This window comes from Larus michahellis, chromosome 3 (genome assembly GCF_964199755.1).
Source record: "Larus michahellis chromosome 3, bLarMic1.1, whole genome shotgun sequence".
Taxonomy (NCBI): domain Eukaryota; kingdom Metazoa; phylum Chordata; class Aves; order Charadriiformes; family Laridae; genus Larus; species Larus michahellis.
In genome coordinates, this window is record NC_133898.1 from 6,503,675 (window position 1) to 6,530,611 (window position 26,937).

Here is a 26,937-nt window from a genome sequence, read left to right on the forward strand (position 1 = left end):
CAAGTTCCTTTGCATGGAAGTACTAAAAAGCCTCACCCATGTGTGTTTGTGTGGGATCACCAAGAAGCAGTACAGCCTTTATGTTTGCTCAGGCTTTTAGCTCTTTGTCTAACAGCGCCGGTTACAACTGGCTTTTGCAGTGGGGCTGCTTGTCCATGAGAATTGAACTGTCAAATGGTCCCGGTTAGCTATGGTCCAGTTAGCAAGGGTGCCAAGATAGCTGATGCTGTTCCCTTCCTGGGGACAATCTGAAATAGTGCAAAATGTGCAATGTTTCATTGGCCATTTCCTACTTGTTCCTCCCTCGATGAAACCATCTCACCTTTCTTCCTGAATTTCTTTCATTCCCGGAGCACAGTGCAGCGTGGGTGTGCAGGTGAGGAGCTCCAGCACCAGGTGAAGGGAACCAGTGGGTGGTCAGCAGACATCTGCCCAAGGAAGGAAAGAGCCCGTGGTCCCGGCACGGGACCGGGGAGGCCAGATATTGGGACGTTGCTTCGGTTTTGTTATAGGCTCCTTTGTCACCACCAACAGCTCTGAAAACTGCCCTCTATTTCCAGTTCTTTACTTCCTAAACCCTTTGCTTTGCAAAACTATTGCAGAGTTTGATTCACAAAAGTGCTCTGAGGCCTTGGGTGTGAAATATTATGACAAAAGAAGGCATTCCAGCTCTTTATTACATCGCACATTTTAAATCATGGAAAATTGGTCTAAAATACAATAAAATTAGCATAAAAAGGAATGCTTTCCAATTGCCTGTCAGGATGCCTTCAGTCTCATAACTGTTTTCGTGTGAAGCAACGAGTGTAATGCTTGTTGATAGTTGTTTGTTCCCTTGTTGTCTCGAAGTCGCTGGAAGCAATTTACAAGTTACTCTTGCTCAATGTCTAGGAAGAGAAGAGAATGGAAAATGTTTACTTGTTTCTTTTTGGTAAAGAGTTCATTCCCAAAACAACGGCCTGGGCTAAAGATGATTTGAGCCTGGCCATTGACCTTGGAACGTGAAGGATCCCGCCCTTTGTATCCCCACTGCCCGCCACAGGTGGCACTGAGCAGAAATGTGGGTGTCGGGCCCGTATGCCCATTGCTGTGCCTGCCTGTTCCAATGTCCATTTCTGCCGTTCCTATTAAGGAGAAGGTTTTTATGGAAAGAGTCATTATAGGAAGAATAGGATCATTCATTGTTTGATACTATGTGTTGGTACAGAGTATCTTCCCCTCCAGTGTGCAATACAGTCCCATTCCTCTGACCTGCTCCTGTGTTGTCTGTGCCAGTGGCACTTTACTGCCAAAACCAGCATTTTGCTCACCTTGTGCAAATCTAAAGACAGTATTGAAGCACTTTCTGGTCAGATAGGGTTTGTTTTCACACCTTATCTTCACGTATGCATGTCTCTTCATTGAATGAGGGATGGCATTTGGACCCGCAACGCAATGACGGAGTTTCTGAGGGCATTTTAAACCGCACTCCTCCTTCACAACCTGCCCAGGGACACCGACCCAGTGCTTTGGGGGGACACACGTGATTGTCTCCTGGGGATCACACATCGCCCACAGCTCTGAAAGCATCACAGTTTGTTCTTTTTGACTTCCTGTAGACCGTCTAATTATATGAAAGAGCATCGCTCTCCATTTGGTCAGAAGATGTATTCTTAGCTAAGTTTACCTAATGCTTTCCTGATTTGTCTGGTTTTTTGCTCTTTCCTCCCTAGCCCCCCCCTCCCCCCCCCGCCCCCGCCTTGAGCTGGACAACAATGTGATCTTAGTCCAGCAATCAAACATGAAAGAGAGCCCATATGTATAAAGTACCCTCCTCATGCTGGAACTTGTCCAGAAGAGACAAATTGCCTGCATGCAGGAGGTCTGGTTTTGCCTTTCCCCATTAAAAAAAAAAAAAAAAGAAAAATCTGGCATAAGAAGCATTTTGGGATAAGCGAGGGCAATGCAGTGGCCACCGCTGGTGGTGCTGAGCTGCGCTGTCAGACCTGAGAGCTCAGACATGCAGTGATGCCTCTGCCATGCGCGACCGCGTTCCTGCAAAGCCAACACAGGGCAAGTTGGCACTAGGAGGGTATGCTGTCACTTGTCCCCTGCACTCCAGGGTAAGCAGCAAACATATTGGCATGGTGTCTTTCAGAGGAGGCTTTCAAATGGTCCTCGCTGGTTGCAATAGCATTCACTGAAGTCCACACCTGGCCTTACCTGAAAAACTCAGCCAGTGGGTAGAAACGCTGGGAATGCTGGTACCAAGAAGGGTCCGGCAGCTCTTGGCATTTCTGGGGGTACAATGATGTGGTGGATGTCATTTAGTGGGGTGATAGTGCTGCTGTTCCCCTTCCTTGTTTTGCTGCCAGACAATGAAGCTCTCTGGAGGGCTCTGGCTTTGAGAGGTTGGAGAGCAGCTATATGCCTGATGAAAGTGGTGGGAAATTCTGCAGAAGGCAATTTGTGGGAGAAACAGGTGGATATTCTTGGGAGGAACAGTCTTGCCGTTTCTATCAAATTTGCTGGTCCCTATTCAAGCTCTGGTTTTAAAGACTTTTGCAGCTCACAGTATAATTGCCAGCCTGGAGGTATAAGATAGTTCAGATAGTCCTGTGGGACTTCCTGGCCTTGCAGATCTCCTCTTCTGCAGACAGAGTTAGCTGGTTTCATCTCCTTTCATTAGAGGTCAAACATCCCCTGACAGTGGCTTAGACATCAAAGCTTGGCTCTCCTTCCATGTGTCCCTTTGGTGTGGGTGAGGCCCAGCTCCCTGTGTGGCTGCCTGGGTGCTGTTTCCACCCCATGAATGAGGTTCAGCTTGGCAGCGTTGGATCTCGCACGTAGTTGGATCTTGAAGTATGTAGCTCTCAGGGCTTCACACCTTCCTGCTCCCCATCGGTGCTGGTCAGACACGGAGCACGCTGCTGCTTTCCTTTTGGCTCGCAGACTGAACCCGCAGGGCAGTCCTGCCAGCTGCAACAATAACGCTGTGTTTCTAACCAGGCCACCCAACCTAGCAATGGCAGATGCGGTTGTGTTTGAGGTTGAGGTTGGGTCGGTTTCCTCTCCCACCTCCAGCCTGTGCTTCCCTGGTGGCTTTGTCCCTCCTGTCTGTGTGCTAGGAAGATGAGGCCGGGGCTCCCTTTCCTTGTGGGGAAAGAGACTAGTTGCAAAGTGACCCAACCCAGTGTCCCTGCTCTGTTGTGCAGCTGGTGGTGCTGGGAGCGGGGCAAACCCACTGTCCTGGGTGGTTGATACGGGCGTGAGAGAAAGGGGCTTGACCTTTTGAGCAAAAGCCACATTAAATTACAGGAATACTGAGGGCCATGCCACTATGGGCAAGGGCAAAACATAGTTATTTGTCAAGGTTAACCACCGCCATCGACCTCTCGCGGACAGCGAAAAGCTGTGGTGCAGCTACCACTGTGCTGCGGCCTCTGTGAGCATGAGGCCGTGTGGGCTGTTATTCAGGAAAAAAGGCTCAGTAACTTTTCCTCCCTTTACACCTACCGGCTGTGCTTTTTAATTTGGCTTTTCTGGTATTGTGTACCTAGTGGTGATTAAACACGTGGTGACATAGTGGGGGAATGGGTCTGTGAGCGTATGGGCTGGCAAGGGAAGCCCTCAGCCTGCTGGAGATGTAAGCGCTGCTTCAGCATTTCCTTTGCTAGGCTCCTTTGCAAGAATTGCTTTGCTCCTTGTGACTTTCACCTTTCTGAGGCCGTCCTCCTTCAGGATATCATTACCCCCATGCTGATTTAAATTTTGGTGACCATTAATGAGGCCACTTTGTAACTCAATGCACTGTTGTTTCCTCTCCACACTGGCCAGAAGTTAACTTCTATTCCTGTTACTGCATCCTCTTTCTCAGCCCAAAGAGAATCCTCCTGTTTCTATGCTCTATTTCTGTGTGTTTCCCAGGCAGGTTGTAAGATGAGGGTGTGGAAGAGAACTGGTGCATTGAATTGAGGTCACCATTCCTTTCAGACCTGGTTACTGCTGCAGAGGCTGTGGCGGACCTTGCTGTGTCTCCAAGCCATCGCTCGCTGGCATTCCTGGATGTGCTGGAATAGCCAGCATATTTGCACGTGAAATGAAGCCATGCTTTTGCCTCCTGCTGGGGGCTAGCTTTGGACGGAGGCGTCATTCTGGGCTCAATCCCCTATCCGTCTTGGGGGTGATGAGGACCACGGCAATGCTGATAAGCTGCTTGAGATTTGCAGGCAGGAGGTTTATGAAGCCAGGCAGTGCCGTGGTTTGAAGGTGCTCCCCATTGACTGCCTGACGGTAAACACTGCTGAGGATAGCGGGACATGGGACTCCCTGTTGTCTGCATGGTCAAGTACATTTGCACCTTTCCCATCTCCTCACCTGACTCAGAAAGCCCTACGCAGCCGGCCAGGGCCTTTCCCAAGGCCAGCTGTGCCCTGGCTCTACTTTTTTTGCAGCTGAGCAGCGTCCCCTCAAGAGCTGCCCTTGGGAAGGGGGGAAGTGCGGATGGCTGCAGCTTGGCTTTGGGGACAAACGAATGGGGTAAGCACAGCTGTGCAGAGGTAGGAGCCAGCCTGGAAGATGGTGCTTGGAGTGGGAGCTGGTTCCCAAGCCTTCTTTGCTCCCCAAACTTTCTGAGTCACATTCTGCGCCTACCATCATGGTGTGCAGATGCTGTCGCTTGCTGCAGGCATGTTTCGGAGCCATACCAGAGCCCTCCTGAAATCCATAGGGTGAAGCACTGTTCCACTGTACGTGAAGCATTGGTCAGGCCCGTAATAAACAGCAAACTCTGACATTTAACACATGTAAAGTTGTTTGCCCAGTTTTAAAAAGGAAATATTATCTAAGTGCTCCTCTGAAAACTAGAGCCACCCACACTTAGTTGTGTTAGGTTTGGCCGGTTTGACCTGTGTCATATTGCTATCACTTCCAGAATATAACATTCTAAATCCCTTGTAAATTGTGCATTTTACTGAATGAAAAGCTTCTCTGTGTGTTTAAAAATCCCCCCCAGATCCTTCTTGTGACAGAGAACAAATAAGGAAAACAGTTATAACTCCCTAACCTGATAGAAAATTAGCACAGTCATAAAAGGCATATGTGGCTTTAGCAATGCTCCTGAAGAGGAAAAATGAATAAACCTGCCACTCAGAAAGTAAAAGGCAGAGCCGAAGAACGACTGCTGCCATTTCAGCTTCCTGGCCCTTCTCTCCTCCATGCAAGCGCAGAAATAGCCTCACCCCCCCGCTGTGCAGGCCCAAAGGAAGAGCTCTTCTGTAGGGCCTTTACTACAGACACTACACTCAGCAGCGTACTGCTCTGAAGTGCATGACTAGAGGATATCCTAAATTAATTTACATAGATATATAAATATATGCATGTGTGTGTATTTTGTATGAAATATGAAACCAGTGATTTCTTAGCCAACCCCTTAATTTGTCTGAAACAGTGCAGGCATAATGGAAACTGCCCACACATTTTTCCATTAAAAGTTACAAAGGGAAGCAGGGCGGGGGGGGGGACTGGTGATAGAAAAACACACGCTCTCTCAGCTGTCACATAAATGCCATGCAGCCAGGCATACACTCACACCAGTTTGCTGGAAAAATTGTCATCTTTACTCTGGTGCTTAGTGCTGGCTGTCTTCCTGCTCGTGCCCTCCCTCCCAAGCGCTCCGGGCGCTGTGTGTACGGAGGGGAGGGACACAGCCGTGCTTGTGCCTGTGCAGGTGCATGCAGTGAGCAGAAAGAGATCCCAGCCTGTCCGTTTCTGTTTTGCAGGCTTCCTCTTCTGGATTAGAAAGAGATGGCCTTGCCATGCCATTGCCCCTTGTGTGGTGTCAGATGATCGTGCGGGTGACTGTAGGGACCCTGGGGAGTAACTTTGTCTGGGTGGGTTATAAACAGGCTCCCTGCCCTGAAGGCTCCTTGACCCTGCTAGGAAGGGCGCTCGCCAGGTTTCTGTGTAGTCCGTCCAGCCTGACCGTGAGTAATTTTCTCCAAGAATGGATGAATGCTTGCTGAATGCATAAGCCAAGGCAGTGCCGCCTAGCAGGCACCCAGAGCAGCCAGGCTGGCTGCTGGGCGGCTCCAGAGGCACCTTGATGGACAAAGCAGGAAGGGGATCAAGGGGAGGCCTGAGGTGGAACCTGTGGTTCCTTAGCCTCAGGCAGCTCCCTGGGCCACCTCCACGAGGTCCAGGCTCTCCCTCACTGCCTTCCTGCTGTGGACCAGGGAGACCATCACAGGTAAGAGGCTGCGACGTTAGGGCTCTTTGTGGTCTGGCAGGGGCATCCCCTTGCTAAATGGCTCACGTATATACTGCAATGCCCTGCCATGAAGCAGCGGATTCTTCAACTGGAAAAGGTTACTTTTCTCCCCTCTCCTGCCTTTGGCTCACCTGACCCCACTCAATTGAAAGTGTCAGGTGCACCAGTTATGCATTGCAACCAACCCCACAATCTCAATGAAAATCCTATATATGGAAAAGGCAGCCCAATGAACTCACCAGCATTTTTTGAAAGAATGCGTTGTGTTGACAGTGCTAACCATCTTGCACAGTGGGGGGAAAAAAATGCAGCTGGTAACTAATGCAGGACTGTGGGGATTCATGGATGTGTGTATGTTTTTGTTTTTCGCTATATTGTCCTATAACCCATATGCATCACTGCGGGTTATGTTAGTGGAATTTTGCTGCTCAGCAGCTGTCCGGGCAATGTGAAGCCAGGCCCACTCATCCTTTTAACCATCAAAGGTACGCATTCAATCCATTTATGGCTGCCTCGGGGCACTGCTCCACACATCTTTCACACCAGCAGTGCCAGCTTAAGGCATTCCCGCCAACTCGACTCTAAAGCCATGCGGTAATCTGTATCTGTTAACTGATCAGGGTTAAAAATAACTTGGGTGACTTGAGTGGGTCCTTTTGCTGCACAAACAGCTGTGCTTGCAGAGGAACGAGAAGCCAGGAGGTGAAAACATCCTACTTGGGCTTTGCTGAGGAGAAATAGGTAAACACAACTGCTCAGATACGGAGAGGCTGCAGTAAAGTCTGTATTTTAAGTTTCCTTTTGGGAAGCAGGATGGCTACCGGTGGGGGACTCTCAGAGGATTTCTCAGTGTTGAGACCACGAGCCCTGTTTAGTTCTGCTTGTTTCAATCCTCCTCAAACCTTTGGCTGGGTTTTCCAGTATGCCCGTTCTGTGGTAACTTAGAAACGTTAACAACAGCTTCTTCTGACTACCAACCTGCACCTAAGAACATGAGACCATAAACCCTTCCTCAGGTCTTATTCTAACATGAAGAACTCTGTATTTAAGAGACTGAGCCAAATTTGGCCACGGTAAACTCCAGCAGCTTGCTAAGGCCTACTACACAAAATCATTCCAGGTACAATTTTAGTCATTGGAAAGGAGATAAAAGAAAACAGAAAACCAAAAAAGCAGCCCAGTCCTGAATGGATCATAATTTATTATAAAGTAGGACCAACTTTGTTTTTAGTAAAGACCATTGCTTAAGAATGCCGAAGTGCGAATACTCTCTTGATGTGTGCTCCAGGGCTCATCCTATGAAAAACCTGGTAGATCCTTATCAGTGGTTATTCGGCTCCCTCAGATTACCGCAAATTATGAGTGGTAATGCTTGAAACTTTGTGCATCATTTCGTTTACTAGAATAATTTTTCCTTTTCCCTGACACTTTATTTGTTATGTTCAGCATGAATGGTGCAGTAGTATTTCTCAATAGCACCATAATTTACTAATCCATAAACTGCAGGGATGTGTTTTATATTTCAAGAATTGTGACCGCCCTCTCATCGCCCTCCCAGAGAAACCTGAGACTGTTGTTCCCCCCCACTGCTAAGTGAAGTAAAAAGCAGGGCTTTCTCCCCCAGTTTGCAGAAAATACCTGTCTTCCCTATTAAGTGACTGATCCTGGAGTTGCTTATGCCTTTCATCCATCTGCTGTCAATTTAACTGGCTCCGCTTGCTAGTGGCTCCTTCTGATGACCTTGCAAGAATTTACAAAACCTGGTTTCTATAAAACTTAAGGGGCGATCCCCATGTTTACCCTCTTGCTCAACTAACCATGTTTTGTTACTACCAGCTAGTGCTAGAATATATCCACAGCTCCCCCCACCTCCCACTCAGGCCTGCATCTGGGAAGATCTGATGACTTGGCCAAGATTTCCAGCTGCTGAAGTTACCTCAGTAGGTCAGTTGCTGTTGCATACGTGCAGTAGCTCTGTGTGGACGACTGCGTTTCTGGAGACCTGGAGCATAAGTACAGTGCCGAGGCTCTGCAGCCTGTCAGACCAGCTCTGGCAGATCTGGGGAGAGCCATCGCAGCGTATGCGTCACACATTTGGTCAGAGTGCGTGTCCGAGGCTCAGGCTGCTTTTTTAATCTCCTGATTTGTACCACCTGGGGAGACCAACACAAGCCTGACACCTCCCAGACTCAGCAGACTTATTACGCATATGTTAATGCTGGGGAGACCGTGCACACGTCTGTCTGGGAAGTCGCAATCAACCAGCACCTGAAAGGCCAACAGAGCTAGAGAAAAGATTTACAGTATTTATGTGTGTACATATATAGCAGAAGGAATTGTCTCTCGTGGCTGTCTTGAATCTTTCAGCTAAGACTGGCTGCAATGCGAGATCGTCTTTACTGCTGTGTGAGGTTCCACATGCAGTGCGCAGATGTGTATCAGACCGCATAACCCGAAAATAGGCATTTCTCTAATGACATTTAGCCTTAGTTTTCCAAATGAAGACATTGACTTGCAGCAAGACAGCCTTTTACAGGATGGAACTGTAAGTATTTATTTACCCAGGGTGTCATTTTTATCTTTCATAAGAACGCAGGTATCAGCTGCTTAATTACAGGATTATGTATGTAAACTTGCACTTCATAAAAATTTGGAAGTAAAACTTTTGCCTAACAACAGTCTTATTCTTGGCCATCGAGTTCCATCTACAGACGCCTTTCATGTTAGAGACATATCCCACATGTGAGTTATTGTTACAATTCAATAAATACTTTACAAAAATAATGCTAGCTTTTTAAAAAAATTAAGACATTTTAACTCACCAATAGTTCCTCCCAGACAGCTTCCTTAAAGAATAGGACACTGTGCACTCAGCGTATGCTAAATGGGGGAAAAGGGCCAGTTGCATGCTTTACCTCAGGGAACTTAGACGTGTGTATTCCACTTTTCCCGTTCTTTAAAAAAATAAACTTCTTTCTTTTCTTAAAAGAAAGAAACAAGCAGATCTAAAGACTCTTCATATTAAAAACTGGAAAGTAACTGTGAGGGTTTTTTTTTCTTTGACATGGCCGCACTCCTCCAAAGACTTACGGCATGCTTCATTTACAGGTAGCTGCCCTGAAGATCTGCTCCCCGGCATAAGAGCCAAGCCCTGACAGCTGTAACTCCGTTATCTGAGATGTCTCCAGGAGCTGGCTGTTTGTAACTCTTGCAGAACCACTGCGTCGGGACTTTTTCTGCTTCCTAGGAAAACCACAGCTACATTTCCCTGCAAGCCTACGTCAGATGGACTACAAAGACCTGAGCTAGAAGGTAACAGGAAGAGTTCCAAGACAAAAATTGCTAATAACTGTCTATATTCACTTTTGAGTATTACCCTTCCAAAAAAAAATTTCTTCCTTTCTTAGATATGACTAGTCATGAAATCAATTATAGAGAAAACTGATGCTTTAGGTGCATTAATCTTGTAAACGATTCCCATATGGAAGAGTACATTCTTCGATCCTATTGTTTATAACAACTTTTAAATATGTGCCCTCCGCAGCTGGGGCCTTGAGGCCTGATGGTGATGGCAGCTGCCCCCCCCCCCCCCCCCTTATGTTACAGTTGGGGAATAAAATGAAATGCACATTATTAAATGAATGTTATTGCAGTATAAAATCCTACCAGGACAATGTTTATGTATGTCTGTATGTAAAAGTAGGTGTGTGTGAGATAGAGATATGTGTTTATAAATTACACACACTATGAAAAATACTTATGTATTATATTACAACTATATACATTCATTAGAAAGAAACTGATCAACCCCTGTCAAGGAGACAATGCAGCAGCCGTTATCAGTTCTTTGGCATCCAGGAAACGAATGCTATTTTGTGCCTGAAAAGGAGGAAAATCTTAGTATTCCCTCGCTTCTTGAAATTGCTTGTAGTAGTCTTCATCTGAAGGGTTTTCTGTACACTTCTGCCCGTTGTTTGGAGGCCGTGCTTCATTGTATCGGCTCCAGTCACCTTTGCATATAATCCAAGGCAGAATGTCCACTTTGTAATGGAGTTCTGCTGAGAATTCGATGCTGATCAGGTTTGGTGTACCCGCCCCTTTCCCTCTGGTAATCAGCTGCATATTATCATCATAGCAACAGTGCTGTGCTGCAAGCGTTGTGCTTTCCAAAGAGAGCATGGAGCGGATGCAGTACCGTGCAGTGGGCTTATAGATCTCCAGTTTTTCCTTTGGACCACTCGCATCTTTCCAGCGAAAGTTTTTCCTTTTAATTCGATCATAGATTTCGGCAGTGCTGTATGCAACTTCTCTGGGGTAGGAGCATGGGCAGCTGGGAAGATCATTGACCACTTTGTGCATGTATTTCTTCAAGAACTCGCTTTTGCAGCTCATCCATCTTTCACAGCTATCAGTATCTGTTTAAGGGCAGGAAATGGAAACTTAAGATACATTATGCAGCATCCCAGTTCATATGATCAGTGATAATAAATGAGGAAAGCGTAACTGTTCAGCACCAGTGCTTTGCTTAGGAAAGAAAGGCCAGTCAAAGCTTTCCTCCCCGCCTGCAATGTGTTAATGTGCTGTCTCCTCAGATAAAGAAATCACACGTGCGACTGGCTTTAGGGCCTCAGGCAGTGCTAGTCTGAATTATACTGCAGCACCATGCCAGTAGGTATTTTTGACATTTCTTCTACCTGGCAAATTCCAATTAAGCTGCCGATATCCCCATGTAGCACGAGAGACACTATCATGGGTTTACAAGCGACAGAACTGAAATAGGGAAATCACAGTGATTTGATGCCAGTCTCCAGTTTAAACCCCTAGTCCACGCACTCACCTTGTAAGAACAGCAGATTCAGATGCTGAAGGATTAAGTTTCTCATGATGCTAGAAATACCAAGATGGCAAGCAAGGCCTGGATTACTTTTTCTGAAGTTCGTTATTAAAGCCCTAATTCAGTCTTTCTTTTAACTAACAAATACTTTTTTTCTGTTTGGTCTCCATCTTCCCAAAGGGGTATTTCAAGCAGCTGTAGTTTGAACATGGAGACTGACAGCTTAGCTGGCAAATGCGACCAAAAGTGATTCAGATTCTAGAAGGGCATATGTGACATAATATCAGAGTGTCTGTACATTAGGTGGATTTAATGGCACCAGAGCCATGACTTATAGCTGGGATCAAAGAGATTTATAAACTAGTAGCACATTTAATACTGGCACTTTATTATTTTGCAAGAGTCTTGGGAGAATCCAGTTAAACGTCTTCAACCTAAAACATTATTTAAGGTGTCTGTATCATGCTACGGGCTTTCAAAAAAACCCCGCAAATCTTGCTCCACACTTACTTAACAGGATTCTGGAGTAAGGCAAAGACTGGGACCTAAAACTCTTACAGCAAACATTCTTGCAAAATATTTACTTAGCGATCTGTGTCCTTTTTTTCTATCTCCTTAAAGAGTCCTATCCTGGCTGTCATTAACTATTGTCCTCTACCACCATAGGAGGGAGGTGCTGGATTACATCATTTACCCAATTAGTCCAGCATCCAGTGTCTAAGAGTGGCCACGCTATGGTTTCATTGGAGGGTTGAAATCAGAACATTATAGAGGCTGGGCTGAGTTTTAGATAGATCAGTATCAAGTCATGCCCTATAAAATTGCTTTGGCCAGCCTCACTGCAGCGCACACAGTTATAAAAGCTATGCGTGCTCATAAAAGTCATTGTCATGTTTTTTAATGTGACAGCTGTTTACCTCAAATGCTTTTCCATTATCTTCCATTTGAGGTTATTTCAGCAAAATGCTAAACGGTGTTTGAATTTTTTTTGTGGAGTTTTACAGCTCTTTTCTGAACTAGGACAGAGAATCACCATTTTGTAATGAAAGAAGCACAGAAATTTGCTAAGACTTAAGAAGAGAAAGATTCTATGACAGAAGCAAGCTAAGGTGCAGATCGTAAACTTCAGCAAGATAATAAATGGTCATTAATACTGACAATTTTAATGGTTTGAAGAGTCAAAACAGGAGAATCTAAGGAAGTCTCTTATCTATCACTGAAAGATTGACTAGGCTGCTTACCAACTTCAAACAGCTTGGTAGCATTGAAGTCTTCACTTCCTGCCAGTAAGCTCACTTCTGTGGCAGCTGTCCGGAAGGTATCTTCGATCCCTAAGACAAACACGTGTTAGTGGCGGTGGTGTTTTCCTATTAAAACACAATGCAATCATCAACTGCCTCCCTGTCATCCCTTCCTTCCCCAGTTCTGCAAGGTGCTTTTGTTTGGCAGGGAAGCAATCTGAAGTTGCTGCTGGAGGTAGTGTTCACTTAAAAGCATGATGACCAAGGAATCTGTCATGTTAAGAAGCTAAAGCATTAGCTTAGCCCAAAGGTCAAAAGTGTTCAAGTTTTAGATCTTAGATTATATTTAAGCAGCAAACTCAACCCAGTACAGGGTTCCAGTAGCGAGGGAACCAATTTTGTTCCTCCTCTTCCTGATCCAAAGCTTGCCAGCATCTCCCAGTAATTCAGGTAGGAGCTTTGCACACGCTTCACCAACAGCCACCTGGTCGGCTTTATGTCACCAGCGTCTTCTCCAGAGCATGTATCACAAGTGACTGACAAGATAAAAACGAGTGTCCTAATGGAAGCTCTAAAGCCCTGGGTAAAACGTGATGTCTAAAGCAGACAGCCTTTGTGTCACTTTCTGAAACAGAGCGACATGCCTGAGGACAGGTGAATAAGTTCATATCCGTATGTAGGCAACCATTTTTCAGGAAGTATGAGAAAGAATCATCGAGTAGTTTGGGTTGAAAGGGACCTTTAAAGGTTATCTAGTCCCACACCCCCTGCAATGACACAGATAAGATGATGCTATTACAAGAAGACTGGCGCTTGTTGCCCTCTCCCAGTGCTAGGGAGTTGAAAGGTGCGAGTAGGCGAGAGATAAACAACCTCGCCAATCTGTCCCATCCCCCAAATAAAATATCAGGATCTTTAAATATCAGGATCTTCCAACAACCTCCAGTTAAGTGTTTGCTATCAGTAGAGAGAAAATGTGTTAATTGCCAGAACATGTATCTTGCCAGATCTTGCCAAAGTAAACATCCTTTCATTGCTGCTTTAGTTTGGCCTACCTACCAGCCTGATGTTTCCCTAAGGTTTCTGTGCCATGTAGCCTTAGAACAAATGTCTCTTCAAAGAAGCATTTGAACAGGTTTGAGGTTTTTTCCCCCTCCATTAAATTAAAGACCTCCAAAGAGAGCAGAAAGCTCTTTAATACGTGATAACTATATGGTTAGTAATGAAGTCTGTTCACCATTCATCTTCTTGCCAATGAACTTTCTCCTGATCTCCTGAACTGGGGCATAATAGTGGCTTGCAAAGCTTCAAAACAGCCTCAGGCTGCTTTTCAATAAAATTATCATAGGGTTTTGCCTTAACTCCAGCAGTAGATGCAGAATAATAGATAGCCAAAAACCCATTACAAAGCAGTAATTCACTGCTGGAATTATAAACAGCAGAAGCTGAGCTTTGCCCTTGTAATTTTAAAAATGTCAGCACAGCCTCAAAGAGTGAATATATTTTGCTTGCTGATCGTTGGGGGTCTGTTATATGACATAATATATTCTTTCAAGTTTGCCACCGTTTGATGCTAGCTGGTAATAAATACTGGAGGATATAACTGGGGGCTACACGCTTTCTTCTGGCATTAACCCCTTATTATTGAGGTTTTAGGATGTATGAGAGCATCCAGAAACACTTTTCTCCTGAACTGCCTAGCAGCCATTACCTTGCAGTGGATGCCCACATCTGTCTGCGAGTGAGAAACTTCTCTCCTCCTCTGTCACTGAGGCTCCTAAGTCTTCTCTCCAGCACCGCTGACATTTCACTTCCCACCAAAAAAACATGACTTCCAGTTTAAGAATTTCTGCCTTTCTGAGTCATTAAGTAAACTCAGTGAAATGCAAGCCACCACGGCATGTGTTTTTACTTCTCTCTGAAGTAATGAAATTGCACATATCCCATGCATTGTGGCAACTACTGCACCAGTGCATTACAAAATTGCCTGAAGCCAAAAACACAGCAGCATTTAAAGAACATCATGGGAAAGTTTTCCATAGCAGCTTTACGTTGTTATGATGTAAAAGCCCTGCTTTCACCAAAGTGAAAACTGCGTGATGGTAAGGACACCTCCGTTACTGGCATTTCAATGTCAACGCCTGCAGACGGGTAGGAGCTATGGTAAGGGTCCTTGGCCATATCTTCTGAACACATTCAAGCCAAAACTTCACATTCCTTCATCCCATTGTGCGCAGCTGTTGCAGGACCAAACTTGCTGTTTGATAATTCTCCAATTATCAAGCAACATGTAATGAAACAGAGATGACATTTCACCTTAACTCTCTAGGACAGGAATTTTTGTAGCTTAATGCCCAATGAACCCAAAATCTCTGGAGTGAAAGGCAAAGCATGTATTTAAAGTATTTTTTTTCCATATCAATACACATGGGGTCTTAAAGCAACTCTGTATACATTAGGCACAAAACTTAAAAGCCGTGTAACTGGGGAGGAGCTATTTTGTTCACAACACAGGCATGCCCACCCGTCCACTGCACAGCAAAATACGAGCTCGCTGAGGTAATGGTCAGGACAGCTGTTTTGAAATTCTAAAATTAATACAAATTTGTTTCAAGAGAGTAGATTACACCCTTTGGAATACAAAATGTACTGTGCACAAAAATGACTGCCGTAACCTAAAAAAAGCCTGTATTTGCCTTTTAAGTCCCAGGGGATAGCAGACTGCATCTAGCAGCGTGTTATTACTAGCAAGGAACCTGCCATTTCATAAATGGCCTTGAGAACCAGCGCTGTCTCTTCCCACCGAAACTCCTCCCTCGCCAGGGAACAAAGGGGGCCTGGGCTTTGTGCGCAGGAGGGGTCTCCTCCCGGCCCTGACCCCCTCTCCCCGCTCCCCTCCGACAGCACTTCACGTGAACACCATCACACCTGGGCAGTTAGGCCTGTCGCAGGTCCGTGACTCGGTGGCAGTGCAGGCGTACCCGCAGGACCTCGTCCGCTTCTGATTGCCGCTCCCGCAGGTGACGCTACAAAGGGACCATGGGCTCCAGTCTCCCTCACCATCAATATAATCTGTGTAAGAACAAAGATGAGGAAGGAAATGAAGAAACAAAACTCCTACTACCCAGAACTACTGTGTAGTGTTTTTTATTAAGAAGGCAAAACAAGAATGGAATCCAGATGTCTCTACCTGAAGCTCGGGCTAAATGCCAGGCGTAAGCCTGCTGTTTAAATGGTTTTCACACTTGATGCTCCTCAGGGAAATGCACGCAAGATTATTTGAAAAAATATTTCCTTTCTCTTTTGACCTTTTGGCAGCTGAGAATCCTCAGCTGCAAAGCTGGGTCATGAACTAACAGTACACATCTATTCACATAATTTCCCTGTGTATAGGAATATGTTTTCTGACCACAGACTAATCAGGCACAGGATAAATGAAGTTAGCTTTTTCTTCTTTTCAAAACACATGGCAATAGCTCAACAATACTCACTTAATTAATCTTTAGGACGCAAATGGTGGACTATGGGAGGCTGAGGGTCATGCGTGAAAATTGCAATTTTGTTTTTCGGTCCTTTGAACAGGAAACAGATATTACAGGAATACTGCCATGAATATGGGGAACCACATAAGCATCTTGCACCCAGAACAATATGTAATTTGTAGTGTTTCACGTGAATTATTAAATAACATCAAATCTGACTGTTTATTAGCAGGAACCTTCTGAAAGCGAAACACAACTTTATTCTCTTCTGGTAGCCAGCCAAGTGCAAACGATACTGTCTGCACCACTGTGGCTTGCTGCCACTGTGAGTATCTAAACCCCCTGGAATCAGTCTCCTTTGTTTGCTGAGTTAACTGTTGCATGTCCCACCTTGCGAAGGCCACCAAATGGAGTCCATGAACCACTCCTGGTTCTCTCGCCTTCCCACTGGCCTCCCCAGCTGACTGCTGTCTCTCGCTAGGGAGCATCTGGCTTCATGGATTTCTCTACAATCTACAGGAGATGTTTAAGTGACCCTGCGATGATAACTTGCAGCCTTTGCTCATTTGGGTTAAACCAGCACTGGTAGCAAAGGCAAATCGGGCTCAGCGACTCTGAGCCAGCCGTGCTCTATAGCTATAGGCTGAACACATATGTACAAGCGAGACACAGGGCCAGGTCCCTGCCTGCACTGGCCTCTGTGCTACACGCGATTCCCACTCCCCCCCCACTGCCATGCTGTCTGTGGGCTTCCTGAGCTGGTTAGTAGAACACGTAACTTGATTTGTACCATATGTAATGACTGACGACAACTCTGTGGGGTGCTATTAAACATTTATTGCCAGGAGTATGGGAAGGTTATATATCTCGCTCATAGCAAGCTGCCTAGATGTGAGTTCCTCATGGCAGGGACCTCGTGTGCTTTTCCTCCTTTTCTTACGCTGCTGCCGATCGGGAAGCCACCACACTTGCATCAGGTGTCCATGGTGTGATGTGAGTAGGAACATGGCTACTGTCTGTGGGCAAAGACCCGCCATTCTGGGGCTTGCCAACAGGCGGGCACTACAGCAGCAGAGGTGTCTTAGGACAATGTGATCTGCCCTCTCTCCCTGGCCCTGCTCTCCTTCCCAGCTCTCTTCCAACTCTGAATTTTGTTCTCTACTTGGCTGGTGAGGAAGAGGGAGGGTGAGCAGGTGCGATGCTTGTCAAAGAGCCCAGCCTGGGAGGCCCAGGAAGGGCAGGCAGAGCCACGCGGTGCTTTTTGGCAGGGGCGGGATGCGGGAGATGATAGAACCATGAAACGTGTGAACAGGGCAATGGCTGGAACTAGTATAAAAGCCCCATATAGGCAGGAGGATCTGCTGCTCCATCCTCCTGGCCAAGGCCAATGGCACATGGCCTTTTAGGTTAGTCAGAAGGCCAGAAGTCTCTTCCAGTTAGTAGGGTGCTCTGGTGAACGGCAGAGAGCTCTGGGATAATTTTTAGGCCTACCTCCCTAGTGTTTATACTGCACTATGAAACAGACCGTACCTACTCTTAAATATACCACATCAGATTTTCAGCTGCAGCTCAACCTGTTCTTCCTATTTTTATATTTGTAATTCTTACTATTTTTTTTTTCCTACCACAATTATTTGTGAAAGCAATTTTATTTTACCTAAATGAACAACTACCTAATACATGAATTCTTGGCAATAGAGCGTGCCCGCAAATAAACGCAGGTGCAAAAAGAAGGGATAGACTTTAATCTTCTGGCCACAAAATTTAATACATATGTATGTGTTCAACTATACCATTCCATAAAAAGTCTCTCTCGATTGTTAAGGCTCTACGACTTAAAGTTAACCAAAACAGGGGAAAAATAAGACAGAATCAGGGCATGACAGCCACGCCGCAGAATCTAGGGAACGCAACAGAAGCGCCAGGGTAAAAGTACTGTGGCTTTGAAACCCTGCTCTAACTAAAAATCTTCTGTATATACACACAACTTAAATCTGAGAGGCTCTGAGCTACCTGTGAGCACATATTAGCTCACCTCCCTCGAGTCCTCCCCGCATGAATGGTTACAGCCCGTTGGGGCAGTGAATAACTGTGGCTCCTCTCTGTTTCTAGTTTCTGCAACTGTTTCATACAACAAGCTGAAAACAATTGTTTTTTTCGCCGTGACACATCTGGAAGAGAATTACACACGCAAATACACAATGTTCCTGCTGCATATGCCACTCCCCGCACATGCACCAACATAATTCATCTTATTTGTGTATCCACCAAATACTACCACGTTTTAGATCTTGCTTATTTATCCAATAATTATACTTTAGTTCCCAAACCACCGCACGATTCTAGATTTGTACTTATCCTTACTCTAAAAATAAATATGAAACCTTGTTTCCTTTGCTTTTAAAAAAAGTACACTTAGGACTAAAAAAAGGTCCTCTTATGGGATAACTGGTATGATTTTCAAGATTATAGAGTTACTAGTGGAATGCAGCTACCACAGTACAGCTTGTGCATCTGCACAGATTTGTATTTAAAAGCTGATGAACAAAAGCCACATGTTGAAAAATTCTATTTTGCTTGGCCTACTTTCAGCGATGCCTCACCATTCTCATTTCCCCCAAACTCGTTTTTACAATCCCAAGATGCCCATAAGAGGCCTGGAACGCAAACTTACCATACTCTGGCTGCTCCTTGGACTCGAATGTCCGGTGACTGGGTGCATGACTATCCCACCCACCGAGAGGGTTTAGGAAGTTGCTGTCCTCAGTAGTGCTGTCGTACTTGTAGTCCTGGTCACCGCTGCTCATGCGAGTCAAGGTGGAGGACCTCTGCCACCAGTTTCTCCAGTCAGGTGATGGGACTGGCCAGCTAGGCTTGCTGCTCTCTTTCTGCAGATCCTTGTCTGTCTCGGTGTCGGGGCCATCCACCACTTCAATGGTAACCTACGGGATTCAAAAGAGAGCAGGCTGTGTGTCAGGATTTCCTCCTAGTCGGGGGAAACTTTCTATACAGCGAAGACAAGCGACTGGTGTTGCCTTGCAAAGGGGCTGTGTAATACCCTAGGGTTCGCATGTTGTAAACCACATGTGGATTACTGAGCCCAGAGATATGCGGCGGCTGAGTGATTCTTTCTGCTACCTCTGCTGAATCAGACCTTGGAACAAAGGCTATGAAAAATCCCCCACAAAATAATAACCCATACTGTGCCTAAAACCTTTGCAGCAGAATTTTCTGCCTTATGGGGAAAAGATGTTTAAACTCGAACATACATGACCAGGATAAAAGAAAACCTAGTCTGTTATGCTAATTATGCTGAGGCTGAATTCAAGGCAAGCATGAAGCACACCAGCCTGCCGAGCCTGTTCCAAGGACTTGGAATGACTCAAGTCTAAGGCCACGAGTGCGAAGGTGGAAGACGCGGCGCCCCGGGTCTCGGCCGGGTCCGCATCTGCCTTGCCCTCTAGCGGCAGCTCAGCCCGTCCCCTTGCACGGCCTTCCCGCACCACCCGCGTTTCCATCACACCGCCATGTGAAACCGTGCTCCACGGTGATGAGGGCCAGCAGCTCTTCCAACCATCGCCAAGTCACTCGCTGCTAAGCCCTCTGAAGTAGGTCCTCCTTCTGTGCTGGAGAGTATAATGATATATGGCCCGTTAACAGTTTCTACGGAAGCCCAGAGCCAAGATTCAAAGCTTGCGACCCAATTCTCTCACAGACATCATGAATGTAAATGTAATTCTGCACAGGGACAACCTTTTCTGCACTGAAAAATGTGTAATTGTCAAACTCTTGGATAAATACTGTGCGTGCATATAGGGGGATATTTAGGTAGAAATAGGAGCTAGCCATCAGAAACCTGGGCTCTATGAATCATGCAAGCATAGCGTGGCCACAGGTAAATCATAAAATGTTCCGATGCTTCATGCTAATGTGGTTCATTGGATTGGGTGACAAGCATGATACAGAAGTGACTATCAGATAGACGTGTACTGTTTAATGGGTACGGAGGTATTCTTCTTTTATAGATATACAAAGCAGTCTTCCAAGACAGTACTCCATGAAAATTGGGTTGTGCAAAAGCAGAGAAAACAGAATAATGTACTATTATGCTGAAAGTCATTTACATGGCTCTATGGCTTTGCACTTCGGAGAAAAAGCTTGGTTTTATACAACTGTTGTTAGTAAAATCACAAGATACACACAAGAAAAAGAAAGAAAAGAGTATCTGTGTTTCTTCAGCTACCCGTGATCCACCAAGGAGTGTGACACAGGATGCAAACCAGAACGGCTGCCGTAGCTTCGTAGCTGCAGACACAGCTGCACAGCCAAGACAATGCCCGCACATCCTTCTGTGGAGAAAGGAGATTTTGCATCTATTGCATGCTTCGCATTTAACCATCGACCAAGCCATTGAAATGAAACAACTCTGAGGCTACTAAGAAGCTCCACTGGGAGAAAGAGCAAGAGTGAGGGAAAGTGCAGTTGTCAGCCTAATAGCATCTTTACACAAGAGATATTTTACTCCCAGACTAAATATGGAATTGGAATGATTACTTCATTAAACCTCAGTTTCTACAGACCAAGAATTAAAATGGATTTCACAAGTTTGAAAACATCGGGGTTTAGTTCAGGGATTCAAAATTGCTGCAGCTATCCAAGCAAAACAGAGTTTTCACAATAAGTGAAAGGAAATAGTGAGCGGCCAGTCGCAGGGCTTTAGTACTGCCCACGTGAAAAATAGTATGACTCTAGTACTTTAGTAGCAAGTATGTTTAAGACCACATTGACTTTGTAAGCAATGACTCAGCAAAGAGTGTGTGTGTGTGTGTGTGTGTGTGTGTGTGTGTAAAAAAAGTCAGGGAGCGCTTGATAATGATTCCATTTGCCTTGGTAATCTGTAGTTATATGATAGTGAGTCAGCACGAACACACATTATTTTAGCCAGGTACAGCGTGAAGAACCACAGGGATTTGATTTAAAATTCTTATTCAGGCTGCCAAGTCAGTTTAAGCAAAAGGGGTCTTGTAGGGACAGAGAAACTTCTGTTTCTGGGGAAGAGAGGCACGTGTAAGGTACAAACTTCCAGGCTCATGAGAGCCAGCAGTCCCCAGCTGCCACTAACTTACTTTCAAGACATGTCTGTGCAGTCAGATCTCCTGCCTCAGTCTGTGTTTACTACCGAGGAAGCTTATTACAAAGGCCTTTAAAACAAGTTTTCCAACACACGAGAACTTACCCTGCGACAAAAATGTCTCACATCTGGCTTAGACCTAGCTAACGTGGAGCAAACTGGGAAGCCACAACCCGAGGGGGTGACCCAGTGCCCAGGGCAGGCACGCCTGTCAGAAATCCCACAGTGCTTCTTCCAGTGGTTCCTGGGCAGGCGGAAGGAGTTCTTCCACTTTGTCTCTCGCCTCGCCAGCATGACCGTAACTCACTTTGCCTTCTCACCCATGAACCAGGTGGGTTCAGGCCTGAGAACTTATTCCAATTAATAATCTCTTTGTCTTAAAGAGAAGAGAGGTGTGGGGAGACGAGGTGGCAAGAGAGCTCCACCCCAGCGTAAGCAGGATTTTTTAAATAGCCTATTGAAAAAATGAATACGACAAAAGCAAAATCCAGCATGGTAGTCTGACACACACCTATATTCCTCTCTCTTCTATTTTAAGCTTTGATTACCAAGTTGTTTGTTTAACATGTGGCATAAAAAACCATAGAGTGAAAGAAATTCTATAAAGAATCCTGGGATTGTCTGAACTGCCACTTCAGTCGAGTCTGTTCTGTTTGTTTTCAGAGATTCACCTATGCTCTGCCCAGCCCCATTTAACTCTAATGCATCTTCCAGAGGCCGGGAGGAAATCAGTGAGTGATCCTAGTAATCCCTCCATCGTACCACCCAAAAGTTAGGGCAGAGGTGTGAGAAAAGGCTGCTGCTTCGGGCGAGCAATTGCTCCCCTAGCCCAGTCTAAAATTTTGAAAAATCAGCGTTCACTGAATTCCTGCCAGGACTTAGAGATAGCATTAACATTACCGTATGACTATACATATACATATACATGTGTCTTGTTTGATCGGTTTCTATACTGGGGATTGTTTATGAAAAGGAAAAAAGAAATGAGATGTAGAATTAGAGTCATTAAAAACGGGCATTTAAAGCAGCTCTGGAAAAGCTTTCATGCTGTGTAACTACTCCAACAAAACATCTTCTCTGAAAAATTAAATAGACCTAGTTTAGTATTTCTATCTTGGAGACTGTTTAAAGACTTCGTTATCTCTGATTTCTTCTTCCAGTGATTATCAAAACTGTAAAGATTATTTATCTTTTTCTCAAGCTTCCCAAAAGGTCTGTGGTAACGTGGTTCTTGTATAAATCCACAACCATCTCCAGAAGTATTCAAACCTAAAATGAAGCTGTGTGAGCTGTAAATAAGGATGTTCCTTTAAAAATTGTTAAAACCAATTGGCATAGGTAGATTAAAACAACAGAGTCGCAGTCAATTTCTAATGAAAGAAATGTATCAAGCCCAGATGTCTTGAGACACCAACATCCAATTTTCTCCTGGCCAAAAATATACAGAAGATAAATATTTTCCCCGCCTGTTGGAGCGCACAAAAAGTTCTGTGTGCTTCGTCCTGTTTACTGAGACAATGTTTCTGAATTCACTTTAATGGTGTAAACATTGCCCTGAGCAACTGGAAGATTATGTTTCAGGAAAAACTACATTTGCAATATTGTGCAAGCAGTGGATTCTATGACATTTCTATCCTCTGTTTCCTTCATGCAACTGACGCAAATGTTCAATGCAGAACTTGCCACTCTGCAAAGGTGGGCATGTGCAAGTCAGCAATCAGGTAACTAATAGCAGAACAGAAATGAGTTCATTATAAGATATTGAAATGTTAAATTTGTGTTCGCACGACATAACAACTTCAGTTAAAATGATATCAGTAGTGACACTAATTTACTTCTGGTTATGTCACGGCAGCTCACTTGGAACAGCTTTCTGGACTTTTGGAAAGGCAAGTGAAGGACCCTCAAAATTTGCTGGGAGCAAAGAAGACGTGACTCGAAACCTGAAATTTGTATTTATATGTTGCCAGTCCTCGTTGCACTCTCCGATGGGCCCGACTGAACACCACAACTAAAAATCTGGTCCGAAACCCAGCTCTGAATTTTGCACTCTGCAGCGAGCTCATTACACCACGACATTAAGAAGTCTGTGCAGAGGTAAGAACAGCCCTGGTATTGAAAGTGATTTAACCATGGCCCTCTGGCACCCTGCTCTGCCTAGACCAGTCTCTCCAGCTTGCTAAGAGGACTAGCTAGTTCCTGGCATGGCTACCCCGTGTCTGCGGTGCGGCAGGTAGCTCAGCGCAGCAGGAATACTGACTGGGGAGATGGTCTTGGGAGCCCGGAGTTCTCCATAGTACAGACACAGCCCAAGGACCAAGACAGTGAAAATATGCTCTCTGCTTTTCTGAGTGTTAATTTAATGACAGGGAGGACTATTGCTTTGCTACTGCCTTAAACTATTAAGCCTTAAAAGCCTTACAAAAAATGAGCACTACTGGAGCCCTCCGATTCTTACCGTGCTAGACTAGGGATAAGATGGAATGGGCAGAGCTCAGTATTACAGATACCGCTGAGTCTTCTGTGACAATAACAAGAGGGTGTCACTTTCCAATGCAGTGAAACCAGCAGCTTCAAATCACAAACGTAAATGCTGCCAAATAAATACATCTGTGTTAAAAGTGACATGATATAGGACAGAGGTGAGGGAAATGGCCATGGATGAACCCGGAGAGGAGTTGGTTTGAAGTCTGCAGTTCTTTTTTCAAAGCAGATCATACAGCCTTTTTCCTCTGTAGTTCTGTATGTTCCTGGAGTGGGTGGTTCTGTGTAGATGGTTTTTTAAGAGAAGGTATAAACTGAAGAGGTATCAAAGAGCATAAATAAAGATAACACAGCAGCACTGGAGTGGCATGACTGGTGAATATGGCCCACAGGCCTAATGCAGAATGATAAAGACACACATCACCAGGCAGGCAGCATTAACTTCTGGCTTAAAATCACTCCTGTCAATTATTACCAAGCCCTTGATTCCCAGTGAGGATACTAATCAAAACAGATTTAATCATATACCATTTCACTTCAGTTTTCCAGGGCACATCAACATGATTTTTAGGACAGGAATCCTACCTAACTCTGCACAGTTTCTTGGAACCCATCTCCTCATCCAAAACATTCAACAAATCCATCACAACTGGAACACACCCAGCTGTGTCTCAGGTATACTGGTTGTGAAATATGATCAAGATTCAAATTCTCTGAAGAGCATCAATATCGATAAAATGCCCTTTCCTGACAAACAGTAAGATGTTTTCCCTTTTCTGCTCATTTGTCACGGTGTCCAGCACTGCTGGGAAAGCAGCAAAGCAGTGGGACAACAGAAAGTAGCGCGCTACCTGTTACAGTACACAAACCTGGGAAACCAGGGGTAAAAAGAACAGGAGCGAGACAATGCAAGCTAGAGCATCTGGCTGGTATCTTTTCAGCCTGCTTTTTCAAGCTGAGTTTTATGTCTGTTTATTAGGTTTTTAAAATTTCCAGGTATAATTACTCTTAGAAATGCTCGTTTTGTTCTATGTAGAGTTGTACTAGTAGGAGGGAAAAGCAGCTGTGGGTTTTTGAGAGGTAAACATGGCCATTGTGCTAGATTAACACACACAGGCTTTTTTCTCCTTTCCCACCTCACTGTCTCCTAGGAGGACTTTTAAAATTAACAGCCCCAGGATTGTAACTTACAGAGCCCGAAGCCATTGTGCAAAAAGAAAAACAAGTATCAATTCTGCTTTCACTTGCCAAACAGCCGACAAGACATTTGCAAGTCAACAAGTGTCATTATTTCCATTCAGGTGAGTACAGTATTGTTTAATGAATAAGAACTCGCTATAATCCTGTTTTTCCCAAAAGAGTAGGTCTAGGTCACCTTTTACAACCTTTAGGCAAAGAAATAAACTTGAATTGCCTCTGTAATGAATTAATGTGAGTTTTATCTCCATGAGGCCTGACCTGCTGCAGGGCTGTCAACCAGGAACTTAAAGCAGCTTTGTATATCCCTATTTATTTATGCACCTAAGTAAGCACCCAAGTAATGCAGAACTTAGAGAGCCTGTTTGTGATAGAGATGATCCCTGTGCACAAGAGCTGTGGGATTAATGTTGCCCAGTGTTTTTTACAGGACTAGGCCTCCCAGTTCTCCGAGTCCAGCAAAACTGCTGACACAGTTGGCTGACACATTTCCAAGATCAGGTGGTGGAAAAAGAGGTCATAGCAGAAGCAGTTACTATAAAGACAAGCTAGGGAAATGTTTCCATCTCATTTATCTATTCCCTGGGTCTAAACATTAAGTGCTGTTCCCAATCAGAGAAGGTTTTTGTTTCCTCCGGCCCTCCTCGGCGGTTTACGTACTGTTCAAACAATGATGTTACACTATGCCACAATCTGGGGCCCCTATAGCTTCCCTACCTTCCCTTCCCAAGACTTTCTGGATGGCTTTTCCTAGCGTGAGGGATGTGTACAGTCACCACATGATGAACATGTTTACTACCTTGGCCTGTCAAAAATTGGACCCGCACTTGATCCAAGTCTTTGAGGCTTCTTGAGGTTGCGAGCCATCTATGACGTAACCTGGAGACAGCTTGTTCTCGCTTGATCATGTTGGTCTCTCACCAACAGATCTATCTTTACATATGTACTTCTTAGACATATCAAAAGGATGGTAATTTTATGGGCTGGGGGACTATAAGAAGCCAGGAATTAATTTAACCAGAAAACCAGTTGTATTAGTGTATTGTTTTTATACGCACATCTTAGGCAGAACAACATTTCAATTTATTGTTTTGGTTAAAAAAGACTGCTTATTAATGCCAATTTTGCTTTAAGGCTCTGAATTTAAAACAAATAACTCATTTTTTCCTCTTCCTAATCCTTGAAGTTTCAAGATGCAAGTGGCTTGTAAGAGGCCATTCCAAACCCAAGAACAGTTTGAGGAATAAAATAAAACAAAGTTTCTTGCAGACAGCTTTTTTTTGACTCCAAGCAGCTGCTGCAGAAATTAAATTTAAGTCCCGGTTCCATACAGAAGACCACATTTTGAGCTGAAACTTAAAGACTTGGTTTCTTATAACCTTTGGGTATGGTTGCATTTTATAAAAGCACACCAAAAAAGAATCTGTTCACAAACAAATTTTGCAACAGAGAATTAAAAACAGAATTTAAAATACCCACTTAATATCAATGAAGGGAATATGTTCTAAAATGGCAACAGCAAAGATGGCTTTAGTATCATAAATAGGTCTATATTGATACCCACACGTAGGCAATCAACACTATCCAAAGAGAAATTCAGGAAAAAATGGAAATCTCTGCATTCACTTAAGAAAAAATTATATTATATAAAATGTATATTATATTATATTATATGCATCCTCTCTTGGTGCTATTGGTAGAGAGACAGGGTGTTCTGACTGCATGTCATGGAAGCCAGGCTGAAAGTTCTCTTTGTTCAGTAAAATAATTTGTGCAGCTCATAAAAAAAAAAATAAAATCACACATTAACAGAAATTTGTACCTGAATGTTGGGATTCTGCCCATTGATATCTGCTTTTGACAGGTCAGGGAAGTTTGGGAGGTCCAGGAGGAAAGATCTGGGTCCATCTCTCTGCAAGGACGTATGCCCGTTTTCCTGCCTGAATCGCTGCTTAGGGAACGGCCGGTGGGCAGCCTGGAGATCAGGGTATTCTCTTCTGTCCTCGGGGTTCAGAGTGAAGCCGTCTTCAGGAGAACGGTCATCCGCAGTGAGTGTGTTCTGGGGGGAAAAAGCAATGCGCTATAACAACAACTGCGAGAGCGTGCAGTCCTGCCAGTGCCCCCGTCTCCAGCTCCCTGCCGGCGATGGCTGCAGAGCGCGTACGGCCTGACAGCACGCAGACCCACGGCTCCTTTCCGAAACACACAGCATCTATGACTGGTATTTTCTGGGGTGCTTCTGAGTTTTGCATCTGACTCACACTGAAACACACTTAGTTTTTTCTCGCGTCAGATGGTTGCAGCTTTGCACCGCTGCAACT

At 44.8% G+C, this 26,937-nt stretch overlaps 1 protein-coding gene across 1 annotated transcript in view; it reads right to left on the reverse strand.

Moving 5' to 3' along the window:
* Positions 1 to 8,784: 8,784 nt before the first annotated feature.
* The window catches only part of ISM1 (isthmin 1), a 41,219-nt gene continuing 23,066 nt past the window's right edge, over positions 8,785 to 26,937 (reverse strand). The window contains exons 3-7 of the mRNA XM_074578446.1: positions 26,439 to 26,675; positions 18,479 to 18,746; positions 15,251 to 15,394; positions 12,323 to 12,412; positions 8,785 to 10,662 (exon numbers count right to left, since the gene is read on the reverse strand). Of these exons, the coding sequence (XP_074434547.1) occupies positions 10,145 to 10,662; positions 12,323 to 12,412; positions 15,251 to 15,394; positions 18,479 to 18,746; positions 26,439 to 26,675 (1,257 nt within the window). The 3' untranslated portion in view covers positions 8,785 to 10,144. The remainder of the gene's footprint in view (positions 10,663 to 12,322; positions 12,413 to 15,250; positions 15,395 to 18,478; positions 18,747 to 26,438; positions 26,676 to 26,937) is intronic.